At 40.9% G+C, this 27611-nt stretch overlaps 1 protein-coding gene across 24 annotated transcripts in view; it reads right to left on the bottom strand.

The window, feature by feature from the left end:
- ABI2 (abl interactor 2) overlaps window positions 1-20119 on the bottom strand; it is a 66699-nt gene extending 46580 nt beyond the window's left edge. For 9 of the 24 annotated variants that reach the window (XM_039555009.1, XM_039554991.1, XM_039554996.1 and 6 more), the window contains exon 1: window positions 19956-20116. In XM_039555009.1, coding sequence (XP_039410943.1) covers window positions 19956-20072 — 117 coding nt within the window. In that variant the 5' untranslated portion in view covers window positions 20073-20116. Of the gene's footprint in view, window positions 1-19955 lie in introns of all 24 variants that reach the window. The other 15 variants (XM_039555005.1, XM_039554999.1, XM_039554992.1 and 12 more) reach the window with 5 other exon arrangements.
- Between the last annotated feature and the right edge of the window lie 7492 nt (window positions 20120-27611).

Below are 27611 nucleotides of genomic sequence, written 5' to 3'. Positions count from 1 at the left end.
GATGGCATTTGCTCAGCCCATCCAAGTGCTTTCTGAGGTCCTTCCGTGAACTACAAAAAATGATTGAGAAGAAAACTGAGCATCATTAGTCCAATAATTAAGTCAAAATCATGCCAAAAACTTACATAACTGTCAGTGAAAAATACAGTCGTTTTCTGTTTTAACAAACTGGCTCATTAAATACTTGCTAAAGAATATCCCTCGCTCCTCTTTGACTACCGGAACTGCTCATTCCCAGGATGAAAAACATGTACCCTCCAATTCCTAAGGAGCTGGTCTGTAACACACAGGAGAAACAGGCACAAAAAAGCAGAAGCAATCACTGACATGTTAGAACAGAAGCAAATGAGCTCTCCCAGAGTTTCAGCAAAAAACTAAGGGCCATAGAGCTCTAAGGCACTTACTCTGTGGCACCAGAAAAACCCAAATTTCCCTTTCAGATGCAGAACAATCCATGTGTTCTATTAGTACACAGAAAAACAGGGAAACTCGGTCTACCTGTTCTTTAATATAACCAAAATTGCACAGTATCTAGAGTTGGGAGTAGAATTTTTTTTGTTTCTGTTAATTGTAATAGCATCATCTCTACACTGCTCATCTCCATGTGCAAATATCTTTCTCTATGTAATTGCTTATTCATGGTTATATAATGAATATATATATAATTATTTCTGCTCTTATTTTAGGAGGACAAAAGGTTAGTTTCATCGCTTGATTACCCTACTCAATGGTATACACCTTTGTTAAAATTAAGGAGAGCTCATAGTCATTGCCCATTTACATGTGCTCATCACCCTGAACATTATGAATTAATCAAATGTTAGGCAACATAAGCGAACAACATCTGGCATACAAATGGAAAACACTTCTTCACACATACCCTACCACAAACCCACTCGTAAGTTCTCTGACAGCTTTCTATTATTCTGCATTCAAAAGAAAACATGAGCAGCAACATACACTGAGACCATGAACAGGGAAAGCAATAAGGTTAATGAGACTGGTAATTTGGCCTACAAATAAGTAGAAATGATAGCTCTAGAGTTTGGGGATAGAATATTTTTACTTCACAATAATTTTAGCATGACCTTATGTGAACAGGTAACTATAATTAAAGTAATCTGCTTGAAAATTCTGTCACATCTGTGAAGAAAGGAGCACCACATGTTAAGTCTCCTAATGACACAACTCATTTTTTATTAATGAACTCCTCTCAGAAGTGACAAGACTCAGTATAAGAATCAGCACTGAATGATACTTCAGTTGTGGGTGGACCATCCAGGCACAGACAGAGGTTAGTCAGGCCCCTAAACCAACCCAGCATATCAATATCTGTCAAGATGAAAGGTAAGTGCTTTCTCCACAACTGTATCCAAAGGTTCTACTTAACATCTACATGAAAGCAATTAACTTTCTGTTCACACTAAGCACATTTAAAATTTAAACACCTTTAAATGTGAATTTACTGAAGTAAACTCTTCTCATTACAACTGATAATGGGATTAGGACTATTCTCACAGCACTGTGAATTCTGTGTGTCCTACATCTGGTAAAACACATCATCTTTTGATCAGCCATCACACAGTAATCAACAAAGCTGTATAAGGAACATTGGCATTTAGGCCAAACAATCATTACAGAAGATACTGGGTTTAGAATTAGGAATGCATCAAAACTATCACTAGATTTTATAATTTGAACAACACTCAAAGAGCAAGTACTAAATGTGATATTTTCAAAAGTAATTTCCAAATGCAAGGTTAATTGTATTCATCTTATTACACTAATATTAATATCATATAAATAAAGTTATTCCCATTTTAAATAAATTATTTAAAATTATAATTTATCTATATTTATCCACATACTAATAGCAAGCATGCTAGCTAAAGAATACACTCTTAGTATTCATACTCCAGCAAAGCCTTTGACATCAAGTCATTCTTTTTCCAAATTACTAAAAAACAGTAATGATTCACTAAATGTCACCAGAACTTCTTGATTACAAGTGTGAGTGCCTAATTTTTAAGCTATCTGAAACTCAGTATCAATAATCTGATGCAGTCTCTACAAGGTCATTTGCATTAAATTGCAGTCTTTTGTTTTCACTGCCATAAATTAATTTGATGTTTTCAGTTCTCTGCTGAGCCTCAAAATGTAGGTTTGATTAACAGCTAGGAAAGCTACCTTTCAAAGAAATACACACAGAACCTAACCTCTTAAAAGGAAAAGCCACTTTTTAAAACACATACTGCATTCAAGGCCGCCAATGAGGGTAAAACTAGCTCACTAGTTTGAAATTTGTGACAACAATATCAGTCTAAGTACCCAAGAGAAAAACAAAGCGAATGGGAGCTGTGGACAAGCATAGCTTCCCTGACACCTGATCACTTGCACCACTGTTTTCATGCTGCCTGCATCACTGCAAATCTGTCACCTGTTTCCCTTAACCATCACCAGAATCAAACTTTGTATTTGTTTCCATACATTCACAAGCACAGCAGACCAGCTTTCACACACAAATGTCCTGCTCTCATCAGACCTTGCAGTTTCCTGTTCCTTGAGAGTAGAGCCAAAGTCCTGTTTATGGAAAAATAATAGGGCAAGATGTATTCACACATACCTACTAGACAAGGTTATAAAAAACTTCAACACATCAGTAACATAGTTTAAAATGATGCATCACAAATTGTGTCACAAGAACAGCACACTAGCATCCAAATGCATTTACATCTACAACACAGTCAATATGTAGTTATATTAATAGGTATTCATCACTGCTGCACAGCATCAGACTTCGCTCTTGCTCAAGAGGAAGCAGCAGTGAAGGAAACCTACCTCCCTTGTGCTTTTAAGACTCCCTGCTCATTCTGTGAAACCAGTGGAGATTTCACCTTACTCTGGTAGCTCTTCTGCAATAACACAGCTGAGAGAAGTGGGTTGTTTTCTAGTTCCTGCAACAACATAATTATTGTTGGAGTTCCAGATACAAGGGCAATTTTGGCTTTAATAGCAGCACAAAATCAACATATTTGTGGCCATAAGAGGCTAGGCCAATACAAATGTACTGAATGAAGAACCTCAGAAACAGCAAAAATCCACAGGCTTAACTCTATTATCTCATGTATCTGCTGTTCTACAACCCTTCATTCACCAAGGATGCTTTAGTGTGCAGAGGTTTCACTGAGTTTACAAGTCAAAATCATTGATGAACTTGAATTTAATTTTACACCTACTTAATAAAAATAAAGCAAGTTGTAGCATTTGCAAAAATTGTTTCATATGCAAAGTGGCTTTCTCAAGTAAAAACTATAATCATATAGTAATTACATTCTGCTGTACAAAAAATGCTACTTGCACAAATTGTTTTCCCCATTATCAATATCAGATGAACAGACTTATCTCTCTCCCTTGAAATCTGACAAAATCTACCATTTCTAAGAAAGGATGTCTACTTCAGCTTTAAAAAATATTATCTAGTCACATGGGCTTATGTAACAACTGAGCTATTTCCCAATTTTTCTAGTTTTTTCCTTCCACTATAAATTTTCAATTCAATTCATTACAAAGCAGTGACTGAGGTCAACTAATAGCTTTGATTCAGAATCACAGGCAGAGTGATCTTGGGCAGCAGAAGCAGATTCTGTTTCCAAGTGTCCAGGGTCAGACATCACAAGCTCATAGCAAGGAAAGCTAAGTAGGACACACAGCCATATCCTCCACCATCACAGCTTAGAACCTGATGTACCCCTGTGAGCAGTCAGATGCAGGATACTTGGAATTGCCAGGGTGTGACTGCAGCATATCCGGGTAAGATATACACCCTATTCAGCCAATAGCTCCCAAAAGAGAGGCTGGCAGGTGGGGAGATAACACCCACATCAGTTACCACAGCAACACGGAGCTCCGCAGCACCGTCCCATTTCCTTAGGCACCCAAAAAGAGTGAGGTAGCTCAAGGAACACAAGCTGCTAGAAAGCCTTTCCTGCCTGTCCACGACAAATACAGGCCTGTTATCCTCAGAATTCTTCCTACATCATCAACCTAACACAAGTCTTTCAATTGCTATCCACTTTCTCTACTTCCTCACATGAGCGAGCCCCAAAATTTCATCGCACTAGAAGTTATACTTTAAATTAACTGCCTTTGGTAACTATGGCTAAAAAAAGCTTGAAGAGAAGTAAAGAGGCATAGCAACCAGGTAACAGGAGTATGCCTTTCAAGGACAATAGATAGAGGGCTTAAACTAACTGGGGGCAGGAATTTGCATAGTCACTCTTCCTTTTCTAGGAAAAAAGACACTTGGATTACACAGATTCCTTCACACTGATCAGTCAGCCCTAAATTTGAAATTACTCTTACTTGGCACTTTTTAAAGCTGCTGTCAATTCAGACATAATGAAAGAAACGAACTGTCTTCAGATCCGTGCCCACAATCTGACAGAAGAGGAAAAAAAACAAAAAATATTTTATTTTATATGAAAAACTAAAGATCAAAATAAGAAATGTTCACACAACAGCTGCAATATACAATATTCCTCTAGGAGGCAAAAGAACCGTTGGAAGCATACCTCAAAACCTAGAGATTTATGCTCAAATTAGCAGAGCCTGGGGGAGCTGCAGCAGCAGTTGATCACTCTATAGCACAGAGCCAAAGAATCAGAAGGGGTTTCCCTCATTCCTCCATGAAAGGTTGCCCAGTCTGTCCCGCTTTCTTTTTTACATTAGAACAAACAGGACAGCTGCCCTTGCCTACTGCAGAGCTACTTAAAGGCCCAAGTCTCTGACCCCTGCAATGCTACACACGTGCCAGAGTCCCATCACCACAAATGCGCGTTTGCACCCCGTTATGTGACCAGACACCAACATATTCTGGTCTGACTCTGAAAAATCCCAACAGTCCACACAACTCAAAAGGCCTTTTTCCTTGCTGTCACTGTAAAGGCTTGCCAGAAAGAGGGCAGAAGCAAGCAACGACAGGTTGATTTGTTCTTGATATCCATGCTCATCTTGCTGAAAGCCGCCCTCTGTTGCACAGTCCACGTGCTGAAGGTGGTGGTAACACTCAATGATACCCAGTCATAACTGAACCCAGGATGGAGACTACCTAAATGAACTATCATGATTTTAAAAAGTGAAAGAAAGTTAGTGAAAGTTCACTCTGAAATGTGAAAATCAAAACCAGTGTCTTCTTATTAAGTAGATTTGTTCCCTATATGACCTGAGAGAAGCATCTGCTCATTTTTCTGGCAAAGAATGTTTTTACAACCTTTTTCTCCTGTTACCATAGCACTGGACAAAACACAATACTGGCAGAGTGAGAATGGGATTCTGGCCTCTTATGCAGAGACAGTCAACCCCAGATCTCTGTTCAGCACTTATTAGAGAACATTTTAGAAATATAAAAGTCATCTCCTTAAGTGAGGAGTCCCAATCTAATTCCCAAGGGTAAACTGCTAGAAATAAAGATTTTTCAGAACACTTTGCGTTCATGTTTGTAAGAGAGTTGTCAATGAATAAGAAATCATAAGGTTACAGGAGGTTTTTCATTTCAACTAGACTCAAACTTTGGTATGCTGCTACAATTTAAGAATCTCAGAAAATAAGCAGAAAAAACCCTTTTCTGCAGGCACTGTAACTAGCAATTATTCTTTTTCCCAGTTTAACAAGCAGTTTTGGCCCATTTACTTTGAAATTATAAGTAAACCTTCTGTCAATTGCTATGTAGCTCAAGAACAGCAAGCCAAGTTGCTATATTCAACCTGCAGCATGCAACTTAACAGCACAGCATCAAGTGTTCTGTAATTATTTCCAGCAAGATCTCTATTTTACATACACATTTTCTAAGCATGACCTACATTCACATTAAGAGCAGTACTTCTTACCCAAAGAGAGACCGTTTCATCCAAGTGGTAACTTAGTTTTTAAAAGCAACGTAAGGCCATTTTACATGCATAAAAGGATGTGTATTTGATTTTTCATATCAACTACACTGCAACTGTAACACAGTAATCTTCACACAATTTAAATACTGCTTCTTTCTGAAAATTACCAAGTTCTACTCTTTTAAGAATTAAAAAGTATCACACTGAGGTATAAAAACTAATATGCTTGATAACCAAATCCAACCTTGGCAAAGTTTTTTTTTCCACATACAATAGCTCTAACATTCCCCAGACTTGAAACAAAGTGATCATGATGCAGGTCACTGAGCTATTTCAGAATTTCTCTCCAACAATATGGAGAGTTTTCTGGCTGGTAAAGAAAACCCAGGACTTGAAACACATTAGCTACCAGGAATAAGGGTCTTCTTGCTGAACTACAAAGACCCATCATTCAGAACATCAATCAGGATGAGCTTGAAGAGACCATATTTTTTTGAAATTTCCTTCAGAACAGTATCAGAATTTCGTACAGTCAGTGCTTATGACTGCTGTCCTAAAACAAAGCACTGGCATTACCTAATAGCCAAAATAATGGAACTGGACCCCTTGGCAGAAGCTCTGTAAACTCATCAAGGTTTTTCTTACTCTTTCACACAAAGAAAGTAGATTATGCACCAAATACATTCTTTGAATCAAAAGCATTTAATAAACTTAAATGAACGCAACAAACCCCATGAGAATGACTGCAGTACCAAACAAGAGTTTCTATTTCTAAAATGTTTGAGTTCCTTTGTTCTAACATTTACATGTCAGCTGAAGACAACACCTAACTATAACTCATGTGAAAAACACACAAAATTACATGTGAGGACTTTTTCAAAAACAGAACTTCAGAAATATCCCAGTCAACATCCAGGAGAAACTCTCTGTGCAGGACCTTGTAGAGGAGAAACTAAGGACATGGTTCTATCAGAACACTTTCAAAAAAAATCCATCAAGTTATTCGGGATCCAACAGTAGACAGAGCTCTGTAAACCTGGAAGCAATTCTAAAATGAAAAATAAGTACCACATACAATGGGACAAGACATTCTACAAAGTTGGTCCTGAGAAATGTGGTTGCCATAAAAGCTTCAGAAAAGGACAGATGAATGAATCAGACAAAGACTCTCAAAGCATCTGCAATGCTCCAAAATTAACAGCTGCCCACCTCTGCACACATATTAATGATGTTCCAGACCTCAGCTTCCACTAAAGCACTTTTTTAACCACAAAAACATCTGCAAGCACTATCTCATTCTACCAGAACAGGTGAAACAATAACTTCTCTTTTCCCTGTTTGCCTAATGTGAGCCAGATTTTCACCAGGCCGTTTTAGATTTGTTCAGATACTGACTTCAGCACTTGCTGGTGCTGTTCTGCCCAAGATCTTTATAAATATCTCTTAGAGAATCCTATATCAATCAGGATGCATTTTTTAAGAGCAATTAAATACCTTTTTCTTTCCATATTTCTAGATTTTTTTTCTGTATTTTCAATATTTATAGATTAGGAGGCATTCATATTGGACAGAGAAGACACCATCTGTCACAGACATCTCAGCAGAAGATAAAAATGTACTGCTATTTTTCACCTACAACAGCCACATCCAGAGTAGCCCAGGAAAACTTAAGAGCAGAATTTTCATCCATTATTTTCCTCACCTAACAAAATTGCTTATAATGAACTTTTACAAATGCAACAGTCTAAAAAGTCGATTTTTTCAAATAATTTTCAAAGAAAAGTCATATACAGACTTTGGTTGTCTCCAATAGGGGAAACACTTCCTTCCTGCTATACAATCTAAATTTGGTGATATTTCAGGAAAGAGTCATTTTAATCCTGCAGTTAAGAATTATCATGCTGTTCCCCACATAGGCCAAATTTCATCACGTCCAACTACAGCAGCAGTACCAGACAGCTCTCCACATGCTGGAAACTCTCCCAATGGCAAGAGCTCTCCAGCACAGAACACATCCCAAAGGCTGCACATGTTACAGGCAGCGTTGCAGGCAGCCCACTCCCCCTGCACTGCCAGCCTGCCCTCGGCTTGCAAGCACAGCCACAGCACTGCACTGCAACAGAGCAGCTGCTCTCATCACTCAGGTAACAGCAGTGCTACATCAAAACTGCAGAAATGAAAGCCTACACCACGAAAATCGCAAGTGACATTGCAGAATTATGAAAGAACACAAGACTCCTCTCACAGCAGTTTTACACTCCAATACAGGATATGAAGAATCCCCATGACTGTGTTTACTTTCACTGTAATTATGACATAGAGTGAGTCTCAACCTTCACTTATTCACCAGAATTTAATGCTACTGTTCTGACAATTTTGAGCAATTTGTTGTCACAAAGATAGAAACATCAGAGAAGTGAAATGACAAAAATAAGAACATTTCTATGTCATAAAAGGTTCTCTGGCCTTGCATTTTTCTTTTTTATGTGATTTCATTTTCAAGTTGTCTTAAGTTGTTACAACTACGTATTCAGCAAGTTCTACTACCATCTGATAAAACAGTTTTCTCTACACCTTCATGAATTAAAAGTGCTGCATGAATGACCCTTTCATTTGAGAAGGCCTGCCTAAGTAATACCATCACCCCTCTATCCATCTAGCTATGACAATAAATACAACTATCCTGGAAAGTTTCACAATATGAATCACAGGTTTTAAGACAAAGAGGCACAGACAAAGTACAAATTTTCAAACTCCTTTTCAGACAAGCAATTGTCTCCTTTTTTAAGGATCCCCCAACTGTAGAACCTCTAATTCTCCACCTTCCTAGACACAGGCAATTGGCTGTTTTTGTATCACTCACCATCTTCCAGTCATTTTACTGAACAGTTTGTCCCCAAAACTCAGGAAATACCACTCATATTCCTCCTACAATTAGTCAAAGAAACACCTGCAAACAATTCTTGAAGGACTATGTTCAGAGCCCTAAGGGCATATAGAATCCAGACCAAAATAAACTCCTTCCACTGCTTGTACACAAAAGCTGTACTTACCCTGAATTTGTAAAGTATGACATCTAGAGATGACATCATATAAGAGCTGTGTTACTTAAAACCAACAGAATTAGGTATAAGAAGCTGCCTGCTCAAGTTGGGATTTGGTCTGTGCAGAGGCACTTACCTGTTTAGCACACACACAAAAAAAAATGCAGTTTGAGAAATGAATACAATATTTTCAAACAAAAAACAAAACTCTCACTAATCTTTGCAATTCAATCTGCACAGCTTAACATTTCCATCTCCAATACAAAATGAATAGCAAAAACCATTTTCAAAATTTTGGCCTTTCAGAGCTGCCTTGGGAGTTTCACTGAGTACAGCATTTGCTATGTGGTAATGCCAAGACACCTGAAAATTAAGGTCAAATCAATTCACCACAAGATGACTATCATTTCACTCCTTTAAAAAAAACAAGAAAAGCATTTTGGGCTCCTTTGCAAGAAGGGGAATTGAAGTCATATTCATATAGTAACTGCAGAAGACCCCCAAACCAAACTTCAGATCTAAAACTGGTACTTTAAAACAGCTTTCTTCCTCAAATGATAAAACACATCACACTGTTTATGGAAAAAGCCAGCTCCACAAAAACTCCTCTTGCTGCCCATATCATTACACAGCCTCAAGAGCAGCACAGAAAATGGAAGAAAATGTTGCTTGGTTTAGGGGTTTCTTGTATAATTAATTTAAAACAGAACAGAAGGAATTTCCTTAAGTATGTTTTTAATTTTAAAGATACTGTGTCACACAGAAAATTCAACTTAAGATTACATATTGAATATTACAAAGTTGAGCATGCTGTTTAGAAAAGAAGCTAAATGTAACAAAATTCAATACTTTGAACCTTCACCAGTGACAAATCTCTAATTCTTCACTGTGTCCTCAACAAAAGCTACAAGTATAAAAAATATAAGAAAATTTCAGGGAAAGTAAAACACACAAACACACAGAAAATATTAACATTTGTTCATCCTAAGAAAACAAGACAAAATCCTCTTCTCTTTGTAGTACTTTTAAGCACAGCCTTTCCAGAGGAGAAGTGGATTATTGGCACTGTATTCCCCACTTGTTCTTTAATGAAAAAAATCTTTTATATATGTATAAATGGTTAAGTAAATTATACCTCTGTATTAACTATCCAACTGTTGATCAAATGAGACAATTCATTATGCAAGACAGACTCTTATAATCCTTACTTAAATGAAGGGTCTTAAAATGCTACAAACACTTTTAACAGGCTCATCACAGTAAAAAGTTCTGTTTCCAGGGATCTGCATTTGGTGTACAGATGAGTATACAAACAAGAAAAACAAAAATTAGAGGCTTACCCCTCCCTCTTGCTCCAGTCATCAAAACTGAATTTCCCCTACTGTATTTGTAGTACATACTGAATTACTGACTCCAATAAATCTAAAGACTGCCTCCATATTTAGAAAATACAAAATTTACATTTTAAGCAGATAATAAAATAGGAATGATTTACAATAATTCTATTAACTCATTCCATCAAGTGGTTATAGAAGCAGCCTCAATTTGGAGATGATTTTATTATCATCACCCCCAGACAAATATAATAGCAATTCAGAGTCTACTGATAACTTTCTACCTTCTGTTATCCAAACTGATTAATTTATACAGACGCACATAGAGTCAAAGAATTACCTCTTTCTCAGGAATGGACTGCTATGGCAGTGCACTCATAATGTGACAGAAATGCTACAAAACCAACATCCTCACCAATTTAGGCTGATTGCATGCTACTCTTTGATCCAGAGATTCTGCACGCTCAATCATTCTCCCCTTCTGAGACAGAGTCTCTTCATGGGCATCACATCTCTAAGGACACGAACACAAATAGGCCTAATCTCTGAAGCTAATTTCTGAGATCACTAACAGATGAATAAAGTGAGAAAACTGAGAAGTGTATCAGAGAACACCCCAGACTGATTTATCAAAAATAACAAATAAATGTAATGTCACAGTTTCATTCTTCTCTACAACTCCTTTCACTCCCAGTTCACTAGTTATTAGTCATGGTGGAAAAATCCCATTAATTTTACTATCACCATTTCAGCACACACACATATATACTCCATCACATAAAAAGCTTTAGCTCTCTTTCCCACAAATGAAATTTATCTAGATCTTATTAAATTGACATGAGTAACTCAACACATTAATTCCCTCTCCTTGGAAGGCAAATCCAACACCAATTTGTGCAAAAAGCATTTCAAAGGATCCAGGATCTATTGTATTCAGGATACAGAAAATACAGCATTAAATAGAAGCAATATCCCCAATAATCCAGTGAAATGAATTACAGTGGACAGTGCAAAATACTTCATATAATAGACATAAAACTCAATCATGGAATAAATGCAAGGCAAAAGCATATGAAAGGAAAAGATAGAACTGCTTATATTCTCATTATTTATTTAAAATGTCTAGCCTTTCTAGAATACCATTAAATCCTGAGCCTTAGCTCATAGCAATAATTCCACAGATTAAGTAGTATTACCTCTCAAACTTAATTTAGTATCCCTATACTTTACCCAAGAAAAATGGGAAACCAGTGTACATAGTTCATACTTTTCAAAACATTATTTGAATAATCCTATAATTCATTATTTCTCTGTCAAAAATAACCACCCCTTTTTTGAGCATCTGCTCATATTGGCATTTTTCAGTGTCTCTGAAGCCTGTCATCCACCTCAGCCTCTTCTTCTGCTGTTAGCAGTGTAGGGGATAAGAGGCTGGCTTTTGTTTTTACTATTTCTCTTTTCTCTAATATTTATAAATAGTGAAATTTACTGTAAACTTTCCATAATGGCAGGGTATCTTTAGTATCTATACAATTTTTTTAATCTCCCTTTGGCTAAATATTTTTGGCATGTCCCTCCACAGACCCAAATGTATGTTAGCTGATTCAAAAGAGTCATTTAATTTGGGATATTTAACATTTTTACATTCCCCACAAGTTGTGGGACCTGTGGTTTTTACCCAATTAAAAGTAGGTAGACAACAAACTTCTACACCCTGCAGCAAATGCTCTGCCTCACACAGAAAGCTATGAACAAGCTCCACTTCTCAAGGCAACTTACAAAGTCAGCACCTAGTTAAAAAATTGAGAGTGAATTGCAAATGCTGCAATGCCCAGCATTGCTCAAACTTACAGTCTAAAAGGATACACCTAAAGATAATTGAGAACCTGCACTGTATATTGAGTGAACACATACTATTTAATGGTTACTATTAAAGCAAATCAAGACAAATCAGTGTGCTTTGAATTTATACTACACTATTCAGTAATAACTGGCTTTGTATATTTTGTTTGTTAGACACACTACAAGTTTTTGTTTGAACAGAGATCAGACTCAAAAACACTATTTCAGCTAAGTTTGTATATTCCTGTCCGGCAAAACCAGCAGTATCAAGAAGAGACTTTGACTGTTTTATGAGACAGACTCTACAAAAAAGACAAGCACTGATTCTGCTTTCGAAAGTCCCGTATTACCTACAGGTTCTGTCCTGACCCTTGCATGCTTAATAAGTGTCAGCCCCACTGCTCACAGTTTTCACTGGGGGCCACAGAAACAACACCTGACATTTTCACTAGAGGCCTTCAGGCCCAAAGAGCAGCACTGCTGCTGCACAAAAGCTCGAAATAACTGGGCTTGATACCTGGTATCTTGATGAACTTCTCACTTACCTTAAAATTGTCCATCTAACAGCTCACTGCCTCAGTCATTCCCTCCTCCTCCCTCACTTCACACTCCCACCATCCCCGAGCAAAGCAACAGCACTGCTCATGTCAGCAGGAAATTCACAACAAAGTTATAAAATACCCTAATATAAACATTGCATTTACTTAGAGGAGTTTTTAAGAAAAAAATACTAAATTTATGAGCTGGCACAGAACTAGCTTTGGCTATGTGTTATAACCACTACACACAGGCTACTAAAACCCCGCACCAAGTAATATTTGTTCCTCACCCTGCATTTCACTGAGCATAAAACAACTTCATTATGGTAACACTAAGCCAATAAGGCAAGCACTTATTATTATTCAAACTGAAATACCATTAAGAATAGATACTAAAATGACATCTACTGGGAAATAAGCTACAGGAAAATGGAATAGCATATATAGAATCTATAATTCAGAGCATATAACTTTAAATTTGACAGAGCAACTTATTCATTGCACCTGAGAAACAGAAAATTAAGATTTCTCACTGAAATAGACACAAGTCACTCGCAAGAACATATTAATTCACTCACTTCAAGAAAGAATTGCCAACCTAACCAATGAGAGCCCTGAGAAGAGGAAATGCTCCTAAATTTAGTGTGCTGTGATGATGTTTCATCTACTGACACGGAGTTTTGCTTCACAAAGCAGCCCAATGACTGAAGCACCTCGTAGGGATATCCACCAAATTTACAAACTTATTTAAGCAAGAGGTCAATTTCAGGTGTGCAATTAAGTGTGAAAACACAGAATTTGAAACAAAATTTAAAAAATAAAGGGCCATCAGCCTCTAGACATAGACTCTACTGAATAAATTTGCTGCAAACATGGTATTTAAATCAATGTTTTCATCAAGAAAATATTCTGCTGAACACTACAGAGTAAGATTTCACTTGCTTAAAGCACTGACTGAAGAAGCTCTTGCCTTACATAGGCACCACTTTCTGCCTTAGCACTAAGCCACAAAGATTAATAACTGTAAACTCAAGTAAAACACAAGCAATGGACAATAAATTTCAGAGAGCTGATTAAATGTAGGATGCAGATGCTTGCTACTCTGAATTAAAATTGTTGGTCAATATAATTCAATAACCACAGTCTGGAAATAAACTACAGAAGGGAACAACTAGAATGCCACTTGTAACCAACATTTAGTGTTGCAACATTTATTTTATATTAGCAACTTGCATATTTACAATTTTTTTTCATACCTACAAATACTCCAATCACCACTAACAAAATGGCTTATGCTATTTCCATATCCACTCAGTAGAGGATCAACCCTGCTTTTCCTCAACTCCGGGTTGAACTTGTGGCACTATTAAACGCATTAAATTAGCTTTCCTGGCAAAACACAGCACAGCTGATGAAAATGGAAAGTTAGATTGGTTGAGTGATAAATCCTTCACCAACTCTGCCAGCTTCACTGACTCACTTAAAGGAAACATGCTCTAGATTATCCTCACTAAATTTCCCAAACCTAACAAGCCACTTTAGCAGTAGCCAGGTGGCTGCAGGAGTGGCCTCTGAGAGACAAGATCAGGAGCTGCCCCCACGTCAGACAGAGCCAGTTCTAAGCCAGCTCCAAAAGAGCCCCACCAGGCAAAAGCCAGTCAGTGATGCTGGTGGCACCTCTGTGATAAGGTATCTACCAAAGGATAAAAAATGCTGTGAAGCAGCTGTGAGAGGAGTGGGAAATATGTGAGAGAAACAACCCTGCAGACAGCAAGGTCAGAGAAGGAAGAAGGGGAGAAGGTGTTTCCAGGCACTGGAGACCCCTCTGCAACCCATGGAGAACCCCATGCCCGGGCAGGTGGATATGCTCTGAAAGAAGCTGCAGCCTGGCAGAGCCCACAGAACAAGCTTCTGGCAGGAGCTGCAGCCTGTGGAGAGAAGTCCGTGCAGGAGCAGGCTTTTGGCAGAGCTGTGGCCTGTGCAGCACACACACAAGAGCAGCCTGTTCCTGCAGGACTGTATCCTTTTGGGCAGAACCCATGCTGGAGGCATTCTTGAAGAACTGCAGCCCAGGGGAAGGACCTTGTATTTGTGTTTTGGAGCACTCTGTGAAGGACTGTATCCCACCGGAGCCAGGCCACATTGGAGCAGGGGCAAGACACTGAGGAGGAAAGAGCAGCAGAGACAAAGTGATATGAATGAACTAAAGCATCCCCCATTCCCTGTTCCCCTGCACCACTCCAGAGGGAGGAAGTACAAGGGTTAGAAATGAAGGAGTGAAATTGAACCCAGGGAGAAGGGGGAAGGTGGGTTTAGTTTTGATTTTGTTTCTCACTGTCCTACTCGATTTTTAATTGGGAGTAAATTAAATTAATACTCCCCAAGCTGAGTTTGGTTTGCCCATGACACTAATTTGTGAGCGACCTCCTTGTCCTTAACCCATGAACTGGTCTTTTTCTTACTTTCTTCTGTTGTTCAGCTGACGACTGAGAGTAAGACAACAGTTTGGTGGGCACCTGGCTGACCTTGAAGCTTAATCCACCACTGCATACTTCAAACTTAAAATCACGTGGTTTTAATGAAGTCCTATCATAGGCTGATGGACAAGATGTATCCATGTAATAATTCATTGCACTTAGGAGTAAGACACTCTAGCATATTGCCCATGTACTCATTACTATTGTTTTACTAGCTTCATAGGTTTTTTAGAGTTTCAACTTGTTAGCATCTTCCTGAACTTCTGGACTAATATTCACTGGAGCTAATCAATATCCACTTTCATGCCTGCAGAACAAGTGTTCAATCACTGCTAAGATTAATCACCCCTTCACTGAAGTTGGATTATAAAATAAACAATCTTAAGGAACCGAAAAAGTGAAAACAACTTTCCTCTCATACTCACACTTCTGATAATTAAATACATTTTACAAATCTCAGTCACCTTTGTTAAGGTGATACAGTAAAGGTCTCTCTTCTCTTCAGTAAAGAGAAGAGATCATTCTTGAACTTGCTTATAAACCATAATGCCTGCAATTCCCTGTATAAATATACAAGTTATATACTGGTACCAGTCATCACAAGCAACTCCATGGAAATTTCCCATTAGTAAAGCTGTAACCACTAAGTTGCTATTTGTAAAGACCATCATTCCTGTAATTTAAAACTAATACAGTAACAGATGCCTTATTCTCTTGTTCAGTCTACTGAAGACGCTTCCAAATCTATAGCCACTTGGTTTTTTCTTATGAGATCTAAGTAAAATTAATAGATATGTGGAAAACAACTATGAAACTCATTGATCTATGGACTGCAGTAAAATTTACTGAGAAACAAGTAGTTTTCACCCTTATGTCTAGTTAAACAAAGCTATCTGCAGGAATGAAAGCAGGTTATTTCCAGTAATCAGCAGGATGGATTACTAAGAACAAGAATAAAAATCTACCTTCTACCCTTCCCCTCACTAACACCAGTAAGAGTGTTTCTGTATATAAAATGCAAACAGTCATGGCAACATGAAGAATACAAAGGGAGGAAAATCAGAAGCTCCCTCTTCCTTTTCAGTCTCCAGAGCTGACAAGTAAAGCGTAATAATCTTGAATAACTAAATAACAATACAGAACCTTTTAGAAGAATCCAGCCAACACAGATGGATCAGAGAAATCAGAGGTTCCTTCTGAAGGCTGGGCAGGGGACGGCAGCTTGGCTTTTCACTCAGTTCTGCGTGCTGTGGTGGTGGGACCTCCCCCCACCTCAAATCTCTGCCCACCAGACACTTAGAGGCTGAAATGCCTCCACCTGGTAATTTTTTCTGACTCTTTCAGCAAAGAGTTACAGACACAAGCATTCTGTTACTCCAGAAAGCTCCATGCACTGCACAAAATGAAGAGCTGATTTTTAAAAAGAGCAAATGATACTGAGAAACAAACAAAAGATTATTCCAGAATAGACTTACATGGGACAAGCTCAAAGAAACTTAACAGGGCAAGCCAGTGTTGGAATTTATGTCACTATTTCAGTAACAAGATGTGCAAATCACGTAATTGTATGCTCTTGTTACTTATACTATCGTAAGTAGAAATTTTCTTTATGATACTCCTGAACAAAATTAAGCAGGAATATGAAAGTTTTGTAGACACAGCACACTGTCCAACTATTATCTGCTCTTTATGAAAGACCAGATAAATCAATGTAGACTGCAAATATCAAGTACATCGAATAATCAAGTTTGATAGAATTACTCTGTTGCCTGTTTAGACTGAGACTGAACTTGGTAACAGAAGACACAGCACTAGTACATAAAGCACTGAACAGACCATGTAAAATTTAACCCATGATTGACATCGTGTCTGATACCACACAAACACCCTCCTAAATAAAAAAGCTTGTCTTCCCCTTCTCTTTAAGAAGCAGCACGACATAAAAACAACTGTATGATTTCTCCAAGTTATTAGAAGAATAAGATGGTTTTGACATGAAAAAACTTTTTCCCCCCCAAACAGCAGTCTTTTGTCTTTCACTGCTGCAGGTCCTTTTATTATATATTTGCTGTATTTCCTATAGTTTTCCACAACATTTAAAGCTGATGTGCTCTGATACACCACCATATCACAGACTCAAGGGAAGGATAACATTTAATGTAACATTCCCTGTTGCTAAAGTAATTGAGCTACATATCAATCATTATTTGGATAAACACTGACAAAATTTTTAAGAACTGATTTTTCATTTCATAAGCAGAAGTCAAATGAGTTACAATTGCCACAGCTCTACTATGAGCTAGCAATTTCCTCATGTATGAGATTACATGTTTAATTATTTTGAAGCTGCAATTATGTTGCTGGGTGGGGGGGAAGAGAAAAAACACATTCACTGTAGCACTGAACTTCAAATTCTGTTACACTGGCCTATGCCTCACTGGCTCTTGAAACAGTTTTTGTACTGGACAATACAACTTCAAAGCAGCAAGCAGCACAAAAAGGGAGTGGCTTGTCTACTGAAATATATAATACAGGCCCCATCACTACAGCACCTACCATCCTGCACATAAACTTCAGGTCTCAGTCACATTCTGAGCCTCCCCTAGATCTCAAGATTATCCACAACAAATCTTCTGTCAGCAGTGAAATACTACAGGATTACAGTAGAATTAGTTCATCTTCATTACATGACTTTCTGGACAATTATTCTTCCATGCATTTCCGAGCAGTTACAAACCCATCTTCCCCACAAAATTTAAGGCTACTATTTTGAACATAATTTGGACTTTTTTTGGACATAACAACTTTAGAATAATAAATACTATTAGAAGCAAAACCACAAATATCCAATTAACCAACAGTTCTTCCCCATTAATCTATTCCCCTCCTATAGAAAAGAAAAAAATAGCTTTTTATAGAGATCTGGTGCAGCAGTTTACGTAGCTCTGGCACTGTGAAGGTGGGACGGGCTTGCTGACAGATTTGTTACTAGGACACTCGCATCACTAAATCCAGAATCCCCTCACACTGAACCTCTTCTCCACAACAAACCCACTCTGTGATGTCTCAGAGCATTCCTAAAGCCGGAGCCTATTGCCTGGCTGATGTCCTCCATTCCCCACTTGTTTAAAAATTTAAGCATGTTCATGCTGTGACCCATACTGCAGCTCACAGTCAATGCTCACAACACAATTTAATTCTTTAATTCTCACCTCCCCCTTAAAGCTCCGTGTTGTCATGATGCTTGATAAACTGCCAACAGTCGGGATATGTGGTGGTCAGAATCCATCAGGCTGACCAAGAGTGCCTCACTCTTTTCCTTTATTCACCATCTGTCTGTATCCATCTCCTGTGATCCCAGACTGTCCTTATGGACTATGTGCTGTCTGGGGCAATAACCATCTTTTTTTCATTCTCTATTTGCACAAAACAGCATGGAGTCCTCTTCTGCAGTTTTCACTAAAATATTAAAAGTGGAGCTGTTCCATAGAGATTTTGCAAACTTTGGCTTATACAAAGAATACAAATAAAAAAAGGCAAAGGAAAAAAAAACTACATGCAGTTCTTTCTATCTGGTTCTGCCTTCCAATACTCCTCTCCCATATTCCAGAAAAATCAATTTTCAAAGAAGCAGAAATTTAAACACATGTATGTCAGGTTATAACTATAAGAAAATATTTCGACACATCTCTTAAAAACCCTAAGTCACATCAATTCAACATCGGAAAAGTTATTACATAATAAAATACATCTACATAATTTTACTGTAATTGACCTATTTTGTAAATGACTCAAAATAAGCAAAGTCTTCTCTCTAAAGGACAGCTGGTCATTCAGCAATTCAAAAGAAATAGTGAGAGCTTTTTTACAGGGACATTTTAAGTATTCCCTGCCTCTGATTAAATAGTCTCTCCCATTTTCACTGACAGAACAGTCTCACCACAGATCTCATCACTAGCTGCCCTCTGGAAGCACACAAGCACTCTGCCCTTCGGGGACTGCATTGAAAACAATTCTGGGACACTGTGGAATTCTCTCAGCACTGACACCACAAATCCATGTCATCCCCCCCCACCTTTCTCTCCTGCAGACTCAGGCACGTCTTAGGGTGTCTTCTTGTGTTTGCTGGGGGACAAAGTTTTCATTTGGCCCTACTACCACTATCAAAGTAAACCGACAATATTTCGCCTTTCCTTCCACTAGAAAGAAAAAAGGAAAGTCTTAACACCAGCCTGGCTTTAGAGCAGTCACCGCAAAAACCACACTATGCCGTAGCAACTTGCATTTGATCTTTCCCCCTAATTCTGTACTAGCTCTACTACATCATGCTTTTATCCTGCACCTACTACTTGGTAGCTGCCCTTCCTATGAAATTCCACAGTCCTGCTCGGGAAGGGAAACACAAACGGACAGACATAACCCTACTAAAGCATATGTCATTCTGCACTAAATTAACAAGCACCAACACTATTATTTGTAGGAGTCAGCTGTGCTCTCGGTTTATCACATCACCTCAGAGCCAGCAGCAAAGGAGACCAGAACGTGCGGAGGGAACGAAAAGAGGCGACAGAGACACGATCTACAATAAACATTCACTCACAAAGTACAAGGAATTCAATTTAGGAATCAATTACATATTTAAGCGCGTCGTCACGCCGGGGGAGCTCACGCTGGAGGTGAAGCCGCTTTCCCCCCCCGCCCCAGGCTGCAGCAGCCGGCGCTGCCCTCCCGCCGCCCTCCCGCCGCCGCGGGCCCGGCGAGCGGGGCAGCCCGGCGGGCAGCGGCCGTGAGGGCGCGCCCCTGCCCGGCCCGCGCGGCCCCGGCCCGCACGCACCTGGATGTAGTTGGTCTCGCAGTACTCGGCCACCCGCTCCAGGTTCGTGTAGCTGTCGAACAGGGCCCGGCGCCCCCCCGGGATCTCCTCCTCCAGCAGCATCTGTAGCTCCGCCATCTTCACATCCTCTCTCTCACTCACCCACCTACCCACCCGTCCGTCCGTCCGTCCGTCCCTCACCCCCCGCCCGCCCCGCGCGCTCCCCCCGCCCCCCGGGCTCTGCCCCGCCGCCCGGGCCCGGCCTCGCGCCGCGCGCACGGAGCGCGCGCCAGACCCCCACCGCGGCGGGGGCGGGGCGCGGCCCCGCGCCGCCTCTTGCGCATGCGTCGCCCCTCGCGGTCCCCCGCGCGCCCACTTCCGTGCCGGTGGCGCGCGGGGGGCGTTTCCGGCGGAGCGGGGGAGGGGCGCCGTGGCCCGCGGGCTGCCCCCCCCCCCGTACCGCTGTCCCGGGAAACAGTAAATAACCACGCGTGAGCTCCTTTCGGCAAGTCCTGGCTTCCTTTTAAAGCGTTTTGCCTTAATTCACTCACTGGCGGGTTGCTGGCAGCGCGCCCTCCAGAGCTCAGGGCTACGGCCACCTCTGCCGATGCCCCTGGGAGCTCTGAGTGCCGTGTGAGCGCCAAACCCTCCTGCTCCTGTGCGGCCGCTGATCGGCTCTTCTCATCGCCGGAGGAAGAAAAGGTTTCCTCTGTGTGGGTCCTCTCTGAAAAGCTGCTGTTGTACAGGGGGGTGAGGAAGGGTGAACTCCCAGCCTCGCCAAAATAGCGCACAATGAAGGGTCAGCAGAAACAGAGGAAGGACAGCCTCGTGGCTGAAGCACCGCACTGAAGCCATCAGTTAGGAGGTCTGTTCGGTCAGTTCCTGGCTTTAACACTGACTTCCTTTATGTCCCAGGGAAGTCACTCTACGAGTGTGATGAAAATGTCCACCCTTCGAGGAAGGCTTTCCCAATCAATTCCTCCACGTGAACCTAGAAGTAACCTTTCTCCCACAAAACAAAACCCCAACCAACCAGCCCTCTCAGCAGAAGTGTCCCAGCTTTCTGCAGGGGAGCTCATTTGTCTCTTTCAAATGAATTGCAGCTGTGATTACTCACCTCTCGTTCCCACGAGGCTCCACAAAGCTCCTGCTGCCTCTGCTAGGGCAGCCTAGGGCACTGATAAAACAACCTGATGCTTTCCCAGCCTTCACATTACAGACACTTTGGTAGCCGGCCAGAGAACATCCAGCACTGCGGGACCCGGGCATCAGTCTGGTCCTACAAGAACAGTTGGTCTCTTGCTTTGAAAGCTGTTGTAAAGGCATCCAGCTAGATATGTCTGACTTCTAGAATTGCAGATTGCAAACACCTGGTGGGGTCAGACAACAAACTAGTAGTGTTTGGGGCTAGTCCTTGGAAATTCCTTCCCTTAAAAGAAAGATGAGATAGAAATTCCTGCCCTGAGGGTCATTTCTTCTTAGCTTGCTTAGTTCTCACATATGAAGGATGAGTCAGACACAGTGTTCATCATACTGGTGAAAAAACCCTCATATACACAGCATTTTTCTCCCATTTTAAAATATGGTCTGAAATTCACTGAACACCCGTGGAGTCAGTTCTCCACAACAGTCTGGCATTCTGCCCTAAACCCACAAGGACCAAAGAAGTGTCATGCAGCCTCATTCTTGGTGCCCTCTACCCACAGAGTTTATAAACCATGAGTTATACATCAAAAAATACTGGGTTTGGGGAAGTTAAAGAATGAATTATGGTTGTCAGCTCCCCTGCTGATTGTTAATGCACCTCTTGAGAGAGTGGTGTTTCCTGCAGTGGCTCAAGGAAGGAAAGCCAGCCAAATCAGCTCACAAAGGGCTGCTGTACAGTGTGGAGCTCCAAGCTTTATCCCACACCTCCAAGAATCATCCAGGGCCAGGCCTCCAACTCTCCCAGGGTATGCAGCTGATGGATAATGCTTTCACACTTTGGTAATAGGCCCCATGCTTCCTCCTCCCACTGTAGCTTCAGCTTGGATTCTGCTCATGTCACAACTGCTGCTGCAGCATCAGGGGTTGCTCATGCCAATGCTCCCAAGACTCTTTACGTTTGTGCCAGGCTGGAGGCAGGCTGAGGCTTTCCTTCTCTCTTCATTCATTTGCTTCTCAGGTGTGAACTCAAGCTGTCATTTGGCAGCTCCCCAGTAAACCTACATGATCTTTCTCTTGGCAATAGGAGAAAGCTGTCAAAATGTAAAGGAGAACATTTTCCAAAAGATGCTGTTAGGAGTTTCAACTTGGATTAGCAGCACCAGAGTGTAGGGACAGGGAATTGTTAATTGTGTCATCTTCTCTCTCTGCCTTTGGGTGCCACCAGGCCCTGCTTTCAGTGGAAACCTGTGAGAGCCCATCTGCTCTCAGATCTGCACTCAGCATCAGCAAACCTCCTTACAGGCGGCTCCCACCTGTGGGTCAGGCACCTCTTGACCTCTCAAGGGCTCTGCCTGTGGTTCTTAGAGCGTAAGAAAAAGCATTATCTGAAATACATGCACACAGCTGTTCACCAGAGTAGCTGGACTAACCTGTCTGCATCATCAGGTGCTTGTTATCACAGCATGTTTACATTTTAATAGGGTACTCATTTATGGATTTAAATTTAAACATGAGGAGCCCTCCTGTCAGAATAATGGCCATCCTATAATCCTCTGTATACATCCCAAAAATAATTAGAAATAGTGTTTAAATTAGATCAACTGAATCCAACTACCACTTCCCTAAATTTACATAAATTACTCCCCATCTGTCAAGTGATGTGCTAAACTAATTTTAAGTTTTTATATTCCCTCAGCCCTAATTTATTACATAGGTTAACTTCTCCAATTTTTTTCAATCCTTTCATGCAAGACTTTCCCTTATATCAGTATCTTCAAGACTGAGAAGCAAACACATTTTTCACCTAAAGGTGCTGTTCAGTCACCAAAAATAGAAAGGCAAGCAGTCTAGAGACCTTATATTGGAGGCCAAGATCCAAAAGCACAGGGAGATCACTATTCTTCCAAGTTCTCTCACATGTCAGGGTTTTACCTATGCCAATCACCCAAGGGAGTCCCCTCCTCACAAAACCTTGCACAGATGAGTCAACCCATTGGTCATGTGCCATCTTTCAACTGGGCACTCTGCATGGGTGTCCCACACGTACAGTTTGAATCATCAGTTCTTTATTAGAGAAAAGTAAAAATGGGGTAGCTCAAAGGCCGCCTGTCATGCACACAGCAAGAAATCACAATCAAAGTCTCTTCCCTTTTCTTTGCTTTATGGAGAACTGAACAGCACAGCCACCACGTAAGGGGTGCAAGTAAACATCCTCTTTAAGCAGATGACCAGGTCAGATCTCAGACAGATCTTGCTGCAGGTTTTCAGTTCACTTCTTTATATAACTGTGCTCTAGTTTTATAAGCGTTTTTCCTTTTTTCTTTTCCACTCTTCGTAAACAGTAGAAACAAAAGCTGAAAATCCCTGTGCTGCTGCATCACATGGAACTGAGCAGATTTGCAGCTGGATAGAGGACAAAGGACTCTGGCACCGAAGTTTTGGTCATGGGTACTGATGATAATATACAGGCCCATGCCCTTTAGCTGGAAGGTAGCATTTGGGGTGAGGGAGGGAAGGAAAATTGGGCAATTGAAGAAAATAGTCTGTAATTGAAGTATGTACCTTCACTTCTCCACCTGAGACATAGTCTTCACACTTGCTTCACATAGCGTCTGGGTCTGCCTCTGCCTGGATGGCCACTCTTTGCCAGTCTCATAATCCAAAGTTTCTGAAGCAAACAGCAGTTTACTTAAATCCCATGGCTATTCCAGAATGGTGGGGTGGCCTCCCAGTATAGAATACAGCTGTCTAATGCTGCAACAAATGGTGTCAGGATCCCAAGGCATCTTAAACACTCAACCTCCAGTGCTCACTGTAAACCAGACTGAAAAGCCCACACACCCTGAAGCTGCACATTCTTCTCCTGCTTCCTCAGGCATTCAGCAATTTGCTGGGCAATCAAGATTATAACCACAGATAACCTCTCTGCTTATGAGAAACTGCAGCTGGGTAAAAGGCTTGCTGCACAAACGTAGGAGAGGTGACTGATGGAGTAGCTTCCATCTCATGGGAAGTGTTTGCTCTAACATTGTTATTTCAGAACCACCTAGTGCATGATTGACATCTGATACCTCACAGCACCTCCAGAGAGGAACAGGATGTTGCAGAGATTCAGACTGTCTGTTTGAGGGCACGTCTCATTCCAAATCCCAAGCTTTTTTCTAGTTTCCCACTGAACTTTCTTTCAACAGAGCACTGAGTGAGGACAGAGACATTACAAGGGGAGGAAGAGGTCAAGCTAAATAGGAAAAATAATTATCTCTTTCTAACATTTCAGACTTTAAAAGAAAACAGGCAACAAATGGTCTCAAAGAGAGGTCAGCACAAAGCACAGTTGCTCATCAGTTTCCTTCCGAGCGTTCAAACGACAAGCATTCAGGGAACAGGGGAGGAAAGAACAGCTCTAATTTGTTTTTCCTGCTGGTATTCCTTCTCTAAGATGCTAACCTAGACCAACTGCCAGTCCTTTCCCACCCTGTCCTGACCCTGTGGCATCCCCCAGGTAAGGTCTGATATGGCCACTGAGCCACTGAAGGGTAGATAGAGGAGTTAATGCTCCAGTCCAGCACATACAAACATTCATCCTCTCTGAACTATTGATTCTGGCTCACTATGGACTGGAGTACGTATTACTGACCTACTGATGCTTTTTTCACATTTTCAAGTTTGATCTGCAGCAGCTGCAACACTCAGAAGCATTCTCTGAGGTCTTTGTTTCTTCCTGAAATTAAAGTTCAGATTTTTAGGTATTCACATAGCTCCAGGAACTCGTTCCCTGGAGCTTTTCTAATCCTGTTCTATTTGTAATCCTACTTTTACCACATAAACCACTTTAAAAATATTTTATGACCTTGCATATTCTTAGGAGCCACTAAACCCAATGTGTATTCTTTCTGTAATTAGCGTAACTCTCTTGCATAGGAAGTATAATTAATCACATCTCTGAAGTCATCTTACCTCCTTCTATCACACATCTGGACAAGTAATCCCCTTTCTCAAGGCTGTGAAGGCAGCTTCTCCTTGCACAGCTTCTCATCACTACTACATTCTGCATCTCCCTCCTTCCCCCAACTGCTCTGCCCTCCTGCTCGGCAAACACACAGGAGCATTTCAGCCCTTTCTCTCACCCACAGCTAATTTTGACAGTATGAGAACAACACAAATCTCAATGATGCAGTACTGCCTAACAGGAGGTGGAGGCTGATGGCTCCCCATGGGCGCAGTCGTTTCAGCCACCTGAGTCTGAATCCAGTTTGACAAATATTTATGCACAGAAGGCAGCCAGGCCTCCCCACACGTCTCCTCTGAGAGGGAGCTTAAAGGCCTTACTTATTTCAAAGGGAAAGGCATCTCTGAATTATACAAGTGACCTTTTAGCAGGAAAGAGTTAAGAGCCTAAGCTGTACCCATCCTGCTGTAAACTAGTCAAAGTCACAATCTCTGCACCCTGGAGTATATGACAGGACCCAAATGACTGACTGCCATGTGTCAGCATGCAAGGTTTGATCTGTCTTGTACAGGTATAAGGGTATTTTTTCCCCGTCTTCATCTGTTTAGGATTGGGCTTTCCAGAAAACACAATGGAGGATTCTCACCCCTGTTTAAATGGAGCAGGGTAACCTAACCTTAGCTAACCAGCCTTAGCTATCAGGCTTCTAGTGGGTTAGGACCGAGCTGGGTGTGCAACTGGGCTGTACAGCAGCTTAGGACATTGGTTTCAGGAGCCCCTATCAGACTATGGCTTCCCCAGCTGGGAATGGGACTGCTGCAGGAGACATCCCCAGGGTGAGGGTAGAGGGGAATGGCTGGAAGGCCACAGGTTGGTCACTCTTCACCTAATGGGAGTATGGGCTATTACTGATGGATAAATAAAACTGAACTCTGGTGATCAAAGTAATCATACAAGTCTGTGCAGATACCTGACCTCACATAGAGATTTATTTGAATCAGGAACACCAAGGCAATTCATCCTCTCTTAACAGCCTCATTCCATGCTCTGTGTGCTCACTGCCCATGGGGCCCAGCTATGCAATCATTCCCCTCCTTCCCTCTCTGCGCTTTCCTGCAGCATGTAGTCGCTAAATATAATCTGACAGCTTACTTTCTCTGGTCCAGAGCCTCAACATCCATGCACTGCTTCTCTGTGCCAGAAGCTCTGTTTTACAAGTCAAACCATAGTCTCCCTCCCAGCTCATCTTGTATGAAAAATGAGCAAATCTTCACATCCTCGCTCTTTCCATATCCAGCACTGTTGTTGGAATGGGCTCGCACAGCAACTGCAGTAGCACAACCTCCAAAAATCTAGCAGCCTCAGAGCCACACAACCAAGAGTTAACTTCTGCAAATGCCAGCTAGCCCTTAGCTCTAATCAGTTCATCCACTTACACTAGTTCCAGTTTTGGCTTAATTCTAAGTCTCTTTGAAGCCATCACACATGTATCACTACACTAGATAGCAGAGTTCTCACATCCAAGTGATACCTTACTACTTTTCCGCACCTTTCTGCCTCACCAACTTCAAAAGGTGCCATATTCCTCTAATGTGCACTCACTGAAATGTCATTGAAACCTGTTTCTTAGGTGTATTTCCTGACCTACTGCACACCTAATCTCAAGGCCAAATCTCTTAATTTTATTTATTCCAGAAAAATCTGATCCTTGTCAGTATATGTGACACTTCCAGCCAAAGAAGTTATTTAGCCACTTGTTGCACTCCTTGATTCAGAAATCCAGAGCTCATTAGACTACTGAGTGCTGTTTAGGTACATACATCACTAGGATAAAGGGATTATTTCAGGGCACAGACTGGCTATCATCTCTAATATGTAGGAAGAGGAGCAGAAGAGCAAACATACACAGCTGGTGTGCTTTTGCTTCCCTGTTGCCAATCTGATATTTCAAGCTGTTTTTATACAAAGGAAAAAGCAGAATGGAGAAATCCTTATCTTAAAAAAATGGCTGTGAGCTCAGTGAATTCAGCAGCTCTTAGGATAAAATACCCACAGTACATTCCCCCCTGGCTGCCTCCTCAAGAACCAGCTGTATTTCTCACAGCTTTCCATTAACCACTTTTATTATCTGAACGTCTGCCCACATGAGTAATTGAGTGAGTCACATCAGCAAAAGACTTGTGGAGTTTTATGAGGAGGCTGTACTGTAAAATTTTTTGAAATCACAGTTTAATTTACAGAAAGAGGATTTTTAGCTGTGGTGACAATTTCAAGACCAGTGCAGCAGTAGTGGGAGAAAGAAACACAGAGGTGATAAGGATTTCCAGTTCTTGAAGGTAATTGAGAAAATGTGATTGCTCGGCTCTGTTTGCCACACTGGAACAGTACAGCTATAAAATATATAAAGGCTAATGCATGATGTATGTTTGCAGTATTTTCATCTTTATTATGTAAAAATCACCATCAAGCTTCCTCAAGTAAAAAAGACATTTGCTGTGAACTATGGCGTATATACAGCAACAGGCTCTACCTAGTTATCACTCCTGGGATATGAAACCAGAGGCCAGGCAATTTCTACGTAA

Source organism: Corvus cornix, chromosome 7, assembly GCF_000738735.6.
Source record: "Corvus cornix cornix isolate S_Up_H32 chromosome 7, ASM73873v5, whole genome shotgun sequence".
Classification (NCBI taxonomy): domain Eukaryota; kingdom Metazoa; phylum Chordata; class Aves; order Passeriformes; family Corvidae; genus Corvus; species Corvus cornix.
This window is presented reverse-complemented; position numbering and strand designations above follow the sequence as displayed.